Below are 17,202 nucleotides of genomic sequence, written 5' to 3' on the forward strand. Positions count from 1 at the left end.
TTTTTTTTTTTTTTTTCTCTTTCTCTTTTTTACTTTCTCGCTTTCATCTAACAAACTGCTATGCAACTTTATAGTAAAACTCTGAGTCTTCATCAACCTAGATGATAGGGTTTTGCATGGTAGTATTTTAATGAGTGCTGAGAGATTCATTTTGGTTCTTTATTTTCTAGACCTCTCACTAGATATTCCAAGTCAATTCAGAAATAAACGTACTAAGAACCAAGAAAATGGACCAACGTGCACACTAAGGGGTAAGATTTCCTGGAGGGCAAGATTCTGGACCAGTGAAGGTTCATGGGAATTTAGCCACTGAGTTCAGTGGAAATCAGATATCACCCAAATTGGGTATAATCTGACTGCTGTGACTGTGTATCATTCAGTTATTTTTCGGAAATGTTATAGTGAATTTGAGTAAGAACTTTACTAGCAGCTGGAGTCCAGACTTAGCTATTTCCAGAACGGCTACAGCTTAGTCTTGACTTTAGGGTCCTAGGAAAGTAAGTCTGAGGGAGACCTCATGAGGTCCTGTAGTCCAGCCCCCTCCCCAAAGCAAGATTATCCCTGATTAAACCATCCCAACCAAGTGTCTGTCCAACATGTTCTTTGAAAACATAGGACTGGAGATTCCACAACTTTTCTGGGTAGCCTGTTGTAATGTTTGACTACCCTCATAGTCAGAAAATTGCTCCTAATTTCCAATCTGACCTTCCTCTGCTGCATCTTGAGCACATCACACCTAGTGCTATCCCCTACAACCACAGAGAAAAGTCCATCTCTGTCTTCTCTGTAATGATTACCCTTTGGGTATTTGAAGATTTGTCACATCTTCCCTTGGCCTTCCCTTCAGACTAATAACCCTAGCCTTTTCAGCCTTTCTTCACAAGTCACGTGGTTAATGAAAGTCTTGAGGTTATTGAACGGCCTCTAATAATTTTTGTAGTGCTGCACTGACTTGTTCCAATCTGTCCACATCTTTCTTGAAGTTTGGGGCCCAAAACTGGACACCGTGCTAACTAGTGTTGAATAGAGCAGAAGAATCACTTCTCTTGATTTGTAAGCGATACTCCTGTTGATGCAACCCAGTATACTGTTGGGCTTTTTGCTGTAACCCCTAAGTCCTTCTCTGCAGTACTACAGCCTAGCCACTCATTCAACAGGCTTTATTTCTGCGTTCAATTACTCTGTCCCAAGTGCAAGACTGCTCATGTCCTTTCACTAAAGCAGAGGTGCATAGTTAACAGACTTCTCTTGTATACTTGAACATCTCTTACTTTCTTGGCTAAAGTGCATAAAGACAATCTTGAGCACATGCAGCAAGACTTAATTAACAGATGACTTTAAAGGTATTGTCTTTTTTTTTTTAAAATAGCTGAGTTCACTAGCTCTGGGACCTGATTTTTTCCATTTAACCACCTTAAATTTATAGGACCATACTACAAGCACAAGCTTTCCCCCATCAGGACCTGCCTAGACATTGTGCTTCAAGAATGATTTATATAGGGAAGAGGTCTTTCATTCTCTATCTGTTCAATCCTTTGGCCCTCTAAGGAGATGAGTAACAAGGACATCTTGTGATGGGGATACCTGCCCACTAAGAACTACAGAAGCCTCCAATTTGTCTTTGTCTCACACGCACGTGCACACGTTAGTACTTAAGATTCTGTGTTTGAGCAGCAGTCTTGGCAACATGCCTCTTACACAGTAGGGATAGCTTTTGTTTGCAATGTCTGTTAAATGGCTTCTAAAAACTAACGAAGTAATTGGGCAATATTGTAATCCTGTGACTTTGATTTGAGGATGAGAAGTAGTGATAGATTGACTCCCTTTTTCTCTGAGGGGGATGGGAAGTAAAGAATCCACATCCTTATGATTTGTAAATGTATGTTTAATAGCCATATGAAATTTTTCTTTTCTGTCCCCTCCAGCACTTTGACAAAGTACTGCTTGTTAATGTAATCATCAAGAGCAACCAAAGTGCATCCAATTAAATATGAATTCCAGCCATGAGAGAGAAGGAATCTTGTTTGAGAGGGATTCCATTTATGTTTCTGCTATGTATTTCCTTTATTCTTGAATTGCTTTTAAATCTCTTCTCATGAGGTTAACAAAAGTAAAATTATGCAACAAACATTAAAACCATCAAAGATGAAATTTCAAACTTTTTAAATTTCCCTGTTATGTAAGCAATGCTGGATACACCCAACAAATGATCCAAAATGGTTTTGTTTTTTGCAGACGCGTCACATTTTCTTCAGGTTGTAACATCCTGTGTTTATTAAAAGCTTTGTGTGTTAAGTGGGTTTTTAGTAGCTCTAAAGAACTGTAACAAGTGTTTGAATCTGTTCTCTTTTTAGATTGTCTTCGCAGTTTTACAGACCTGGAAGAACTTGATGAGACGGAGCTCTATATGTGCCACAAATGTAAAAAGAAACAAAAGTCCACCAAAAAGTTCTGGATTCAGAAACTACCAAAGGTTAGTGCAAGTGTCAGTTTCTTGATAAGTCTTAGCGAACACTGATCTTTTAAGAACTAAGCTATCCTGGTCTCCAGCAGTAATAACTACTGCAAAAGTACTACTACTAAGTAGTAAAAAAGCCACTACTAAGTCCAGCCTGTTCAAAGACTCATCATAAGGAACTCTGTCCTGTATGTGTTTTAATCCTACAGGTGCTATGCTTACACTTGAAACGATTTCACTGGACAGCATATCTGAGGAACAAGGTGGATACATACGTAGAATTTCCCCTTCGAGGTCTAGATATGAAATGTTACTTGTTAGAGGTACGGAGACTTGTTATATACCCAGGAAACCTGTTCTGTTTAACTTAATTGGTTTGGAGCAGTTGCCACTTCACTTCTAAAGAGTTGTTTTCTCTTGTTTTAACTGCAGCCAGAAAACAGCGGCCCAGAAAGCTGCCTGTATGATCTTGCAGCAGTTGTTGTGCATCATGGTTCAGGGTGAGTACAGTGAGTGAAGCTGTTCTTTTTAGGGCTTCAATCAAACCAGTGGTAGAACTGCCATTGACTTCTTTGGGGTAAAGAACAAACTGTCAGTGGATGTTTACATCTTTGCTACCAGAAGAAACCAAGAATAGGTTTGTTTGTTTTTTTATATTCCAGTAGGGATTCTGCCACTTAACATTGCTGGTAAATATACCAGAAGACTGTTGCAAATCTCCACTTTTATCCCTTTTGCAAATACTGGAGATCTAATACAGTGACAGTAAGCCCAGGCCCTTTCTTACCTTCCAACTGGAAGGAAGAGCTACTTGTAAGTATTTAATTGAGCAAGCCCTATGGGGTCATCAGTAACTGATGGTTCACTTTGCCACTTACCAAGCACATCCATGTTTCTTGGTGGTCCAGCCCACTGCTTCGGACCAAAATGTAGGAGCAGGAGGCAGACTGGAGGGCCAGGAGCTACTGTAACAGAATGGGATATGGGTGGTCTAAAGGTTGAGACTGGGTGGCAAGCTGGAGGTCTGGACTAATAGCAGGAACCATGAGACCAGTTGAACACAGGGGGATGAATAGCCTGACTGTTACCACCAACTTGCCTTAAATGCCTGGACAGGTGGTTCCCAGTACACAGTCCCTCAGGGCTTGGGTTATCCCCCAGTCCTGTGATTTATCCAAGCAGAGCTGCAAACTAGCTTGTTCATCTAATGCTTGACCTCAGCAGGGCAGACCTTGGCCCAAGCTGGCTAGCCCTAACATCCTGTTACATGCACATGTATGCTAAGGAAGTATGCTCAGCTGGAATGAATGTAGATTTAATTTGATAGAGTGACAGCTGTACTCCTTGCCTGACATTTTCTTTCACAGGAGTGAAGCAGAAGCTTATTCCCAGTGGTGTGGAATTGGATAGTGTCCTGCTTTGAATTGAAGAGATTGTTGCAACCCTTACTGGGTTATATGAGGATCAGGAGTAGCAGTAGGATGACTCCCTCCTTCCCCTAGGAGTATAGGAAGTACCAGGATTGAGTTGCAGTGGGAAGAGGTCTTAGAAGAAACTCAGCCAAGCTCTGGAATCCTTTCTGTCCTACCTTAGGCTGAGTTTAGGGTGACACAATTAAGAATGTATTTAACAGTGAGCACTCTGGCAGGCTGCCCTTGTCATTCTCTAAAGAACGATCTGAATTTGAAGTAATAGTTAAATGGCTTAAAAGGAAGCCTTCTTTAGGACCACAACAGTAGTTTTGTGGTTGCTGCTTCAAAGCAATCAGAAAATAGAATATAGCTGTAATGGACAGCAATGTAAGCTGAATGTGGTTGGAAACTATGATGCAGTATAAGAAGCAACCTTTAGTCAGGCAAGTAAGAGTTGGCCTTGTTTTATGGTGACAGGAGTAATGAAAGTGGGCTTTTTCCTGGCTCTTACATTTACTGTGGCTTCAAGATGTTGCATGTCTATAAAAACCAATTTCAGTTACTTTCCCTTTCATAGGTTGTGATTTGTGTTCGTTGTGGATGTTTTTGATTAATCTTCCCCTGCATCTTTGAAACTGTATCACTCAATCCAGGTTCTTCTAGAATATAATTCAGAAGGAATTGTGAGCATAAAGCTACATACCAAAACTTAGTAAACCTTTGTTGTGTTTTGAAGGCTGGCTGTTCCATTAAATGCTAGTGGGTCTGGTCCTTTATATGCAGTGAAGTTCCACAGGAGTTTTGCTTGCAAAAGCTGCTGAGATTTCACAACATGAACCTAAACAAGAAGTTCCAAAAGGAGCTATTGGTCCTTATTCATACTGTCACTCTTTAACAGCTTGGAACACCATTTTCCCCATCTGCGTGTTGGGTTCTCCATCAGCATTCTGGGAATGGGGGAGCTTGTCCAAATCTGTCTGACCACAACTTGTATGAAACCTCATGGCAAATCATCTGTTTTGTCTGTTTGCTTTCAGTGTGGGCTCTGGACATTATACTGCATATGCAACTCATGAAGGTCGCTGGTTCCACTTCAATGACAGTACTGTAACTCTGACTGATGAAGAGACCGTGGTAAAGGCAAAGGCCTACATCCTCTTCTATGTGGAGCGGCAGGCCAAATCTGGATCAGATAAACTTTAATACCTCCTTCTCAGCCTCACTTATCAAGTCCACAGGACAAAACATTTCCAATTCTCCATAAATACTTGATCCAAGACTTTTAATTTCATTGTGCACTTTTCAACTTCCTCTTGTGGGTTTTAGTTTTGTTGTGTCAATGGTAGCATTTGACTTATTGAACTTGGACACAAACTAACTTTTTTAGTTATACCAGAAAACCTCAGCAGATATTGATTTGCTGCTTTAGTTGTGATAACTCAATTTTATATATAGTTTCATGAACTACTTTAGCTATTTGACTTTTTTATATTAATGTTTTCAGTTCTCACTTTCTAAAGGCACATTTACATCAGAGACGCTTTCTATCCTCCTTAGAAGGAAGATAAATGTGTTCCTGATTACGAAGAGCAATAGAACTCCATGCTGCTCTCTCAGCTGTTATGTAGACAAGGTTGAATCTCTGTAAATCAAGGAATTGCTTGCACATACTATTTGCCCCAGTGTAAGAAACTTAAGTGACCTCTGAACAATCATTTTTTGCCTGCAGAAGAGAGGAGCTGTGGCATCATTAAATAGCCCAGGTAATTGCTGCTATCAGTGTATACAAGGCTGCTGTCTTTCAGGACTCAATGTGTATACTTAGTTGGGTGAGTTTTATCTGTACTGCCAATTAATTCAAATGTTTCTCATCTGTACTTTTCCCCCTTTATAAAAAGACATTTAAATTATTATCCTAATCATATGTTTTTGTAATTGTGTGGGGATTCAATTTTCTTCTTCTAAATTGAAGCTGAATTGCTTTAGAGACTTCTTAATTTTAACCTGTACCGCAAAGTTTGATACATATACTAGCTTTGAAAGTATTTCCTGTTCAGGACTGAACACACCCTCATTCTTGGGGTTCGGTCTCAACAGAATCCCTATCCAGCTTGATAAAATCAGCAGGCTCTTTTTAGGACTGAAAGACCAGAATGTTTGGAGATGGTTTGCAAAAGGCACACTATACCTAGGTCAGACTCAGGTGGAAGATGGGAGGGGAGAAGAGCAGTGGTACCACACACCAACTACAGTTGGGACTCAGGAGGTTGTACCTGGCATGCAATTACTAACTCAGCAGTTAGTCTTCTAATGAAGGGGGAGCCAGGATCCACTTTTGTAAGCTGAAATGTAAACTGAACCCTAACATATTCATCCCTTTAACTAGTTCAACTTTCAATTGCACTGGGAGTGTGAGGAGTCCAGTTTGTATCACTCTTCCTTAGCGAGACTGTTGGGGAAGAGTCCTGGTGGATTGTGGAAGAGAGGCTATTAGTGTCTGTATTCAGTGTATACTGACTAGTGATTTTTGTCAGGTTCCCCTCCCCCACTCTGATTATCAATGCAGACCACACTCCTGACTGACAAGGGTTAAGGCTTATTTCCTGCCAAGTCCAACCAACCAGAACCTCTTACTCATGGTGATTAAGTATAACCAGACCTGTCTGTAACCACTTCAACATTGAGTAGAAATGTGCCTGCCCTTCCTGTAGCTCAGGGGTGGGCAAAATGCGGCCCAGGGGCTGGATGCGGCCTGCTAGGCCATTCCACCTGGCTCGCGGGGCCCTTATAAAATTTAGAAAATTAATATTTATCTGCCCTGGGCTGCCTGTCATGTGGCCCTCAATGGCTTGCTAAAACTCAGTAAGTGGCCCTCTGCCCAAAATAATTGCCTGCCCCTGCTGTAGCTGGATCTGTTTGAGGGAAACATTAGGCAGCAGCAGGATTCTCTGAATGTGGATATATATGGCATCTATGTCTTGAATCAAGAGGAGGTTTCCAGCTGCCTGTGTATAAGACATGGCCCTTTTCTGATTGCTTTATGAATCCATAACTGCCACATTCACTGTTTAGGGAAAAAAATTGGCATTGTATAAAGCAACAAAAGTGTTCAATATTGCTAAATTGTATATGAAGATGTAAACTGTATCCCTACTGAACCTAATGTGACTAGCATTTGATATGTTAAGTGACAGATATACAAAGATGTTGTTTTTGGTTTTGGGTTTTTTTTTTAAGGTTGAACAATAAATAGAGCTATTCATTGCTACAAGTTGTAGACAGCTTGTCAACTACTGCTTTCAGATTCTTGCATCCAGGATTATGTTGTGTACAGAAGAGGCAGCCCTTATCACTTACACACAATAAAACAGTAATTGGCAGACTCCATCAGGACAAAAAAAAAGGGTCCTTTAAAACAATTTTAACTGTCAATTTAAAAATGTAATGTTGGGGTTGAGCATATGCTGCTTGGACTCAATTTGGAATTTGAGCCATGTCTATATGCTACTTGGATTGCTCTAGAAATTTAGTGTTTTTGCTTCATTTCAAACCTTGTAGTAACCAAACTGGTCAGAGAATTTAACTCTGCAAATTTAGTTTCCCACAGTTCAGTGATGTAAATGTGCCTTTTTGTTTTTATAGGAATTTAAATTTGTAATATTCATCAACATTATTCACTTATTTTAAAAGCAGATTCTGTTTGTCATAGGACATCAATTTTCTTTTGTCCAGTTACTATTCATGCACATTTCCCCTGTAACATAAATGAATTGACATAACCAGCAGCATATTCTGTTCAGGACGTGGTCCTAAGAACACTCATGTCATATCTTGTTCTTGAAGCAGGTGCTGATACAGATTCAGCCATGTTTCTTTGGAACAAATAGCTTCATAAATCCTTTCCTAATTTAATTCTCTCCCACTGCAAACACAGATGGACAGTATAAGCAGTTTGTTGTGGCAACACACGTATTTCTCTTCCTGGTGGAGAACTTTGCTTATACACTGTATTCTATTCAGTGTGTAGTGTCAAAAATAACTGAGCACTGAACCAGTAACATATACTGCACCTGGCCTACTATTAAATTTTTATCCTTACTTGTATAGCCTATATTTATCTACTGGCTTCTGGGAGGGGAGGGATATTTTATTTCATTTAAGCCAAATCGGTTTCTTTTCTAAATCACTGCTGATCTTAGTGTATATAACTGGCAGGGATGTCCAGCTGGTGACAGTGTTTTGCAAGCAACAATTGCTTTCTGCAGTTCAGTCTTGCATATTTTTCCCCTCAGACTTTCTCAGTAGAAGGTTGTCCTTGTATTGTTCATTGTTCTGCCATGTATACAACTGGAAATTTAATCTGTGAAACAGAACTGCAGCATTCCCAATCCAACACTCCTACTTCAGTGCATTGGGTGGGGAGCTGCCCCAAGCAATGCTCTAAGGCAGTTTCAGTATGGGCTCCTTCTGCAAACATGCTTAGAGGATGCTTTTCCCAATGATTATTGATGTCAATGGTTGATGGTATAGGCTTGGATCTATCCAAGGCAGCTGGGGCTGAGTGGACTTATCAAAGGCACAAGGCCATCTGTAAGTATTTTGTTAAGTGGATGGAAAATGTGATGCTTGTGTTCAAGTTTCCCCAAGGATGTTTCATTACTGATGTGTCTCTGTCTCACTGATGAGGTAATTGGCACCTTAAACTGATTTCAGTGTGCTTTAGGATACCCTCAAGTACTGTAGTGCCATAGCTGTAATTGTTTACCATTAAAATCTAGAGTGCAAGTTTCATTGAGGATCATTGACTGTGCTAATCTCTTGTGTTTGGAGCATTAATGGGGTGATTTGAGTCAAGTGGGGTGGGGTTTTGTTTTTTTTTTAATGAAAAATGTGCCATTAAAGTCTCTCCTCTCTCTAGAATGTGCAACTTTTGCTATCCTTTTCCAGGCTTTCAGAATTTGTCCCCAGGACTTGAGGGGAAGCTGTCCCCTGCTTCCCTCCCAGCCCTCCTCCTCCTCCATTGCCTTTTGAAAAAATACACTAGCAAAAGTTTCTTTAAAATCAGATCTACTTTCAGTGCTTCCACTCCTTATTGAGTATCCTTCAGTCAGTTCCACTAACACTATGTAGCAAATTACACCCACATGCCACAGTTAATGTCCATGGGTAAAAGAGTATGGGGTAGCCTTTACTGGGCAAGTTGGGATTCCAAAAGTCCCTCCTTAAAAGCCTTCGAGTCTGAAGTTGGAACATTATAATGCTGGCAAAGATTCAGTCACACAAGTAAGGGCAAATGGGCAGGGGTTCTCTTCCTTTTATACAACTCTCCTTTCAACAACTGAAGCAGCTACTTAATGGCCAATACATTAAGAACATATTCTCTTCTGCATAATTTTAGTGAAATGCTAAGGCACAACTTCCTGGAGCCAGTAAAACTGGCAAACGACTTTTGTGCAGTACCTGTAAGCAGAAGTCAGTGTTGATGCATTAAACTTATTCTTCGCTTTTGAATAAGAATTAAAGGCACAGGAGCACAGATTAAGTAACCCAGCTGTGCCACTCCAAAAGTACTTCCACCATAATGCAGTGATCAGATTGCACTCATTAGTTTCCCATGTAAATGAACAGTCTGTGCATGCCTGAAAGGAAGCTCTGTACCCTGTAGCAGTTGTCCCTTTCTGGTGTAAGTATTGGAATGGGTAACTTGGCAGCAGCTGAACTGGTGTGTGAATAAGTTTGAACACTTGCTTTAAATTCCTCAGAAACCAAAGGTAAGGTATGCCTCAGACTTCAAGAAACTGTTTTAGGACAAAGTTACCTTACGAGGGTACCTAGAACTTCAAAAAAAGTGTTACTTTGAAAATGGCCATGACTCTACCCTGCACCTTGATCATTTTTGCAATGACTGACCATCTCTCTAGCTAATGGCAATTTCAAAACATTAAGTAGTTTCAGGTGCTAAATAGGCTCCACTGTCCCTTTGTCCATTCTTAGGTTTTTATAACTCCAGTCTCCCATTTAAAAAAAAATGCAGCCCTAGTTGCTTTGGGACAGATGCTACCCTCCCCCATAAAGAATGAAATGGGGATTAAAAGCAGAGTTGATAAATACTTAAATCAACTGAGAACACTTAACCTTCAGGTTTGTGTCAAACTACTAGATACATGCGCTTGAAGTAGCTATGCTCTTACAACAAAAATTAAAGCATTGACTGAATTCTCACACCAAGCCAGTAGTATCTCTTTGCTACTTCCTTGATTTATTTGTTTGAATATATGTACCCAGCACACAAGAAATGGCTTTAAAGCTATTGTTTGACACCAAACAAAAACAGCCAGAGCTTTAGAAGTCCATGTTTCCCAGAACAACGAGGTAATTCAGTTCCTAGGGCGGTATTTAACTTGACCCATCAGTATTATCATCGTTCCCAAATGAAAACAAAACCCAATTCAAACCTTTATAAAAATGCAAGTTTAGATGTGTTTCTTGGCCACTTTAGATTTATTTGAATCAATTTTTAAAAAAATCTATTAGGGACTATAACAAATCTAGTGCAAATGCTAATGAGTCATGTTTACATCAGATGTGTGTAGAAGATGCACATTTAGGCTTGTAACTCTTGCACTGCATGAGATAATTGAGTTGTTTTGTAAGAGCTAACAAACAGCTGTATACTGCAGCCCCAAGCTTCTAGATACTTGCTCAGTATTGTCACTTCTGCTTTAGAAACTCAGCCTTGCATTCATTGTAACCTGTTTTTTTATATTGCCCTGGCTGTACCTCAAGTGTGGAAGGTTTCTCCACTGCAGGTCACCCATAGGAAACAACCTTACTGCTTTTTTCCCCCTGCAATTAAAAACATTTTTTGGTCCTGCCTTCAGAGTCACTCTTTTGTGCACTTTATGATAGTGTTTATGCTGAAAATGGCTTTGACTAAAGACTAACTTAAATTAAATAGTCTTTAGGGCCTGCAAAAGCCCTTCACAACACACAAAGTTGTTAGAGCAGCACTATTAACATATGGCACCAGTCTCCCACTTAATATTTTTAGCCATGGATGTGATCTGTTCAGTAGCCACCTACTTATTATTCAATGGGAAAAAAAAAGACTGACTAGACATCTTCAGGCAAAAGTTAACAGGTAGAAGTAAGTCTTTAGCTCAAAGAATTTAATACGGTTAAGTGGGAAATGGTTATCCAGAAACTTCTGAAAGTTGCATGCAGAAATATAGGAACCATCAGGCATGTTTTTGGAGCTCTGAAGTGGTATATATGTAGCCTAAAAACACTCCCCTTGAACCTTATCACAGGATCCCTCTACATGTTCAAGTAAAGGCACAACAGGGATGCCCTCTAGGTGTCACAGATATTGCACAATGAGCTGGTTAACTGAACAATGACTAAAAGCAGCTACATGTGCAAAGTAAAAAAGGTCCAACAAATTGCAAGTTAGCTGGTGGATAACCAGCTTGAATTTGCACATGTAGCAGGGTCTCCCCTGCAGCTGGGAGCGCTCAGCTACAGGGGTGCCCCATATCCAGCCAGGGCTGGGAGCCCTGCAACTGAGATGGCTTAGCTCTGACAGCTGTGGACTCAGCATCCCAGCAGTATTCCCCCCAGTCACCACGGGTAGGTCCCAGAAATGTGCCTCCCCAGTGCTGGGATGTGGCTGGGTCTTGGCAGGGGTTGTAAAGGGGGGGGAGCTCATAAGCAGGATCCTAGTTGCAGGAGCTTATTTCTTGCTGGTACAGGGGACCCCAGGTTTGGGCTCCCCCTGCATGGGCAATAAGACACATGGGATGCAATGATTCATCCTACAACCATGCTTCCTGCTGTGCGTGTATTAGATCCCATTATGCCTTTACCTGCACTTGTAGAGGGGCCCAGGGAGAGGTTTTAAGGGGAGTGTTTTTAGGCCACGGATATTTCACTGTAGCTTGCCACTGGCATCCTTGCTTATGAGAACTGTTGTTGAGACAGGCAAGAACAATCATCGACTTAAAATTTCGGCAACAACTTGATGTACTTAGAACACTTAAATCAGTTATCAGTAGTTTAAGACTTCTTTTTTTCAGCATCTTAGTTAAGTTTGTTTTACAAGCCGGTGTTGCTGGCTTTACTGGATAGCATGACTTTTAGTGAAGTTGCCAATAATGCACAGGACTTAAGCCTCAGATGTAGTAACACAAGCCCCTGGGCCTTTTCAACTGTTACTGAATATTCTAAGAAAATTAACAGCTGAGCATATTGAAGACTTCACTGAATGCCAAAGCTCACAAACTAGAGAGGGGAGCAGAGCTTTTCCTTTGTAGCTTTGGCTACTGAGCAGTTACCACAAGCAGGACAAGGCCTGTGTTAAACATCAGGCTTAACTGAAAGGAAAATAATCCCTTTTATGGAAACACTAGATTGAGCCCATTTCTGCTTTTCTCTATGGCTATTCCATTCTCTAGGACAAGAAACAGAGTAACAGCCTGCTGCACATGGGTCGCTGATCCTTTCCCAGTTTTTAACTTCTGCACCAGTTGCCAGCCAAAAATAAACACCATTCCACAACCATATATGTGCAACAGCCTGGTGAGGACAGAGGCGGGTCAGGCCCCTGTAGTACTGCTTTTAGCCCACACTGCCAGATACACGGTCCTCTTTTGCTGAGCGCACCGGTTTCTAAGTGCTATGCATATAACCCAGCTGAACAGAGAGTGCCTTTTGCATCTATTTTCATTCCTGGACAAAAGCAGTAGAAAAAGTTTAGGACAGACATGTCAAAGACTGCTTGAGGTGTTCCAGGATCCTTCCCTGTGGTCCCTGCTGAGTTTTCATTCTCCTGTGGAACTGAAGAAGGATAATTTTCTCTTGGGAGCAGCTTTAAAGTACTTGTCCATCTGCTGGCATTCGAGCAGAGTCAAAGTGTGTAACATTGAGGACTGGATGAAAAGCTCATTCCAGAAAGACATTTGTAGCAAGCATGAAAACACCGTCAATGAGTTTTTATTACAAGTCTGCAACAGGTATGTTCTACAGCTAGCGTGCAAGCTCGGGTTTACCAGATTGAACACTAATGGTCCCCCGTGCAGAGCTTTACATATGCAAACGGTGTTGACTCTGGAGCAAGGTTATGTTGTTACATGTGAAAACCCCAGTTTTAAGTGCAAATGTAACATGTCTTTCTACCGATTTTGACTTGACTTTCTCCAGCCTGGCTCTCACTCATTGACCCAAGGTATTAGTCACTGCATGCTAAAAGGCTTTAATGGTGCCATTCTGTGTAGGACAGATTTTTCGTAGAAAGCCTGAGGTCCTATGCAAAAGAGGCTGTTCTTTATAGATAAATCTGGCAGCTGCAAGACAGAGATAAATTCACTAAACAAAGTCCAGTTCTCATGAATGACAAATATTTGATGGACCTAGGTTTTTATATCATGCTACTCTGTTTCCTGCTGACTAAGCCTCAACTAATAACATGAGGTTATGCTAAGGTGCAGTAGTTATAAAATATTTCTGAGCTTTGTGTGCAGTGCTTTTGGGCTCAAACAGATGAAGAGAAAATGCTGAGAAAAAAAGCAGCCTCCAGTGCAAACTAACCCCTCTACTGGGTTTGTATTTTGAGGCAGCTCAAATGCTGAACACCAGCGCAGCAGAGGCAGAGCCATTGTCAGTGCGTTTTGACAGAAGCAGGGAATTGCTATGGGTAAGACTAGCATTCCAGACCCCTGGCACGTTTACACTGTGGACTCTGAAGTTCTCAGACAATAAAGGGCTGCAGAAGACACTGTGACCATGAGGAATAATTAATTTATAGTAATGAGGGAGATTTTACACCAGTTGTGCATTTGTATTATATGCGAAACAGTCAGGTGAGACATGGCCAGAGCTACAGGGAAGCCAAGAATCAAAAGACTGAAAAGTCATCCCCATATTACTACTTTTTCTGGCAGAGGCAGGTCCACATGTGGACAGAGGAGGAGACTGGCACTGCTTTCAGACCCTCAGCATCCAACATTTGTGCTGCTGTTCAAGATCACCGTCCTAGAACAAGCTTTTGAAGACCAATGCTCTGTTTGGCTGTTAGCCAATTGATTGAGAGCAAGTTGTAATTACTCCAAAGTTCTGCTGCTCCAGCACCCAGGGTATTTCCAGCAGCCTCCCCAACCCAGTTATAGAACAGTGCACCGCTTATTTTTTTTTTTTAAATATATAAATTACGGGCAAGCTTCCTAAGGGGACAAACACAGGTGATGCAGCACTCAGCTGTGCTGTACCTAGCACGTGGGGTACCTAATAACATTCACAGTCCTGTGGCAACAGGTACCTTTGGTGTCCTTATGCAGTGCAAGGGAGCTAGGCAGCTTTCAGAAGCCAACACAAAACTTAAGTGCCAGTGCCATTCACTCCTCTCTCCCACCTAATCTTGCTGGACTGAAGGCAACTTGATTTCGTGACTCTAACCAATGTTTGACAACTCTTAAGCCTGCTCATTTCAGTAAGTTTACTCTAAAACCTAACCATTCCACCTCCCAGGCCTTGCACTCAAGGTAAAACCTATGCAATACATACAAACAGTGCATCTGGAAACAATTCACCTCCTTGCTGGACACGAAAAGCCATGGCCTAAATGCATATAGTAGTACCCCATATGAAATTAATATTCTCTTCCCTTGTCAGTGGTCTTAGTCTCTTATGTAATTAGGTTGACCTAGTTCAGCTGCCTTTTACTTGGTTTGTAGCTACTTGTGATACCTTCTCTTTGCTCTGCAAATATACTGCCCTCTTCCCCTTCAAGTGACTATTTTCGTGGAGTTAAACAAAAGTCATTGTTTTACCTACTGTTTAGCTTAGGCTGTGTCTTTCTTTTTCCAGATCTGAGGAAAGACATTTTGGGCCCCAAAACTTGTCTAACATCTCCCCCATCTACACAGCTGGTCCAACAGAGGATATTACCAAACCTTGGTTCTTGCAGACCTAACAAGGACAGTTTGTAGTGACACTGAATTATCTGTTGGGCACTCTTAGCTTCCCCAATTCACAAATCCCTAATTACTCTTCCATCCAGCTGACAACTTACAACAACTTCACCAGTGCAGTTATGTCAGTACAAAAAACCTGGGGCAAAGGCACATAGAAAATGGCAACAGCATAAATACATAGAATGAAGAAGTTCAGGTCCACTCTGCACTCCCTGGGCCGAGCGTTTCAGTTCTATTGATCTTGACAAAGCAGTGAAGTGTCTGCATCCTTAACCTCTAAAGTTTTCTGGGCAGGAACAAATCACATCCTTGTATGCAGCATTCTGAGTTTCATCCAGAGCCCCTTTTCTGCTTTATCCTCAGAAGCAGACAACAAAGCACCATCTAAGGATCCATCTCCCTGCTGGTATGATCATGTTTTGTTGCCTCCTTGCAAAGAGGAAGCAGGCAGGCATTATGGGGAATACACTGCAGTAGTGGGTTGCGTTTGATCTGGAACATGTTCACTAACTCAGCTGCTGCCCTATAGTAATGTGACCAGGGCCATTTTACACTGTGTTCCTGACTTCTACAATTCCTTCAAAGCTTTAAGGGATGGCACTTCATTTGGAAAAAACTGATGGAGCTCAGCTTAGGCTCTGGGAAAGTAATTCACCTGCTGCTGGACAAAAGTTTTGCACAACAAAGCTTAAAGGACCCTTTGTTGGCTTTGTCACTAAGCCAATCTGATAAATGAGAAAACAAAACCAGGGGCTTCAAACTACTTAGCATAATCTGTCAAAAAAGTAACATCCCTTCAGGTAAAGGGATCTGGTACCTGGTAAAAGGCTCACCTGCAAAAATGTCACCTGTCCCAAACTGCAGGTGCTACCATATTCTAAGTTTGCACGCAAACTAGGCAAGTCACTTGCAGGCTGGCAGAGGAGACGTGGAAAAAACAACACTGCTTTTTTGTTTAGCATTTGGCAGGAACACCCTCCTAGAGTTCTGCACTTGCACCTGGGCAGGGATTATACAATACTCACTAGGGAAGTTGACTCTACACATCTGTATTTATTAGACCTGGATTTCTATAATGCACTGGCTTAAAAAGCAGAACTGCTTTGTATTATTTCCCTCCCTCCTGAGGCAGTTCTTCTGGGTTATAGAAAGTCTATACATACACCATATAGCCAAGGTGTTTTGATTGAGACTAATTTCTACCTTTTCAGTGTGCACATGTGAAAAAAGGTTTCCTTACCAGTCTTTTCTCCTGAAGAGATGAGAAAGCCTCCTCTCATTCAGATAGGGTCCAACTTACCTTCAGCCAGGGTTTGCATCTATTGCCTTTTCCAGAACTTGATTTTGACAATCCCTTTTGCAAATGCTGTAGATTAATATTTTTCTCTCTCATGTACAACAATGACCATATTTCCAGGTGCCCCAACCTGCTGTCCCTGACCCTGTCTGGATGTGGCCATGTCACAGACTATTACTTCATGCTGCTGCTCAAGTGCTGCCCAAATCTCAAGATACTGAAACTGGAAAACTGTGTGCGTATCACTGATCAGACTCTGGAAGCAGTGACCCTCTACGGTGGCTCTTTACACACGCTCCACGTGGACTTTTGCCGGAATATCACCCAAGCTGGTTTAGAGAAAGTCAGAAAGAAACATCCTTCAATCATGCTGAAAGCAGAAAAGAGTGCCAGCATGATTCCAGATTGCAAACCAGAAGAAAAGCTGGTGCTAGAAAGGATGAGAAGAAAACTTGTACAGCAGTAGCTGGGAAAATGGCAGAGATTCACCATGTGTATAATGAGCAACATTTTCAGTTCCCGCTCAATGTAAGTGCTGCAATTAAGACCGTTTTGATTTAGCCTCTTTTAAAAGAGCATTTTGTAACAAACCCAACACATCGGTGTTTACTTTGACCACAAAGCTCTCAATGCATATTTTACACTGCTTCACAGGCCTAGAAAATGCCGTCTGTTGGCACAATAGTCAGTGAAGGCCTGAGCAGAGACAACTGCCATCAGGCTATGTGCTTCTTCACTTTTATGCTACTGATTTTCATCCCAAATTTTGGATACATCAAAAAAGTAGATGTCCAACTTACCATGTGTTGGGTTTGTTACAAAATGCTCGTTTAAAAGAAGCTAAATTAAAACAGGCTTAATTGCAAACTGCAGGGCCAAACAGAACAGAGGGGAAAGAGTATTTCAAAAGAAATACCAGGTACGTGCCTCTCGGGTCAGAGAAGGAACAATCCAAAGCCAAACTCCAACTACCACAAGAACTCACCAAGTGCTAAGGCAGATCCTGTTCCTGGACAAGTCACTCACTAGGGGACTACAGTGTCAATAATGACAAATCACACAAGTAGC

The 17,202-nt window shown here is 41.4% G+C and overlaps 2 protein-coding genes across 2 annotated transcripts in view; both read left to right on the top strand.

Moving 5' to 3' along the window:
* Window positions 1-8,662, top strand: part of USP3 (ubiquitin specific peptidase 3) — a 63,127-nt gene extending 54,465 nt beyond the window's left edge. The window contains exons 11-15 of the mRNA XM_019504385.1: window positions 171-251; window positions 2,355-2,473; window positions 2,668-2,781; window positions 2,891-2,958; window positions 4,908-8,662. Coding sequence (XP_019359930.1) covers window positions 171-251; window positions 2,355-2,473; window positions 2,668-2,781; window positions 2,891-2,958; window positions 4,908-5,073 — 548 coding nt within the window. The 3' untranslated portion in view covers window positions 5,074-8,662. The remainder of the gene's footprint in view (window positions 1-170; window positions 252-2,354; window positions 2,474-2,667; window positions 2,782-2,890; window positions 2,959-4,907) is intronic.
* A 3,347-nt stretch (window positions 8,663-12,009) lies between these two features.
* Window positions 12,010-16,897, top strand: FBXL22 (F-box and leucine rich repeat protein 22). Its single transcript, XM_019504386.1, has 2 exons — window positions 12,010-12,881; window positions 16,255-16,897. The coding sequence occupies exons 1-2, from the start codon at window positions 12,547-12,549 to the stop codon at window positions 16,598-16,600; spliced, it is 681 nt and encodes a 226-aa protein (XP_019359931.1). The 5' UTR covers window positions 12,010-12,546; the 3' UTR covers window positions 16,601-16,897.
* The last annotated feature ends 305 nt before the right edge of the window (window positions 16,898-17,202 follow it).

Source organism: Gavialis gangeticus, unplaced genomic scaffold (assembly GCF_001723915.1).
Source record: "Gavialis gangeticus isolate Ggan-Ray unplaced genomic scaffold, GavGan_comp1, whole genome shotgun sequence".
Lineage (NCBI taxonomy): Eukaryota > Metazoa > Chordata > Crocodylia > Gavialidae > Gavialis > Gavialis gangeticus.

What these genes read in the sequence shown, in the direction of transcription:
- FBXL22 (XM_019504386.1), top strand. Translation starts at nt 12,547, where the DNA reads ATGCATATAACCCAGCTGAACAGAGAGTGCCTTTTGCATCTATTTTCA. An exon ending in TTATTACAAGTCTGCAACAG is followed by an intron (nt 12,882 to 16,254) that starts GTATGTTCTACA and finishes CCATATTTCCAG; the next exon opens with GTGCCCCAACCTGCTGTCCC.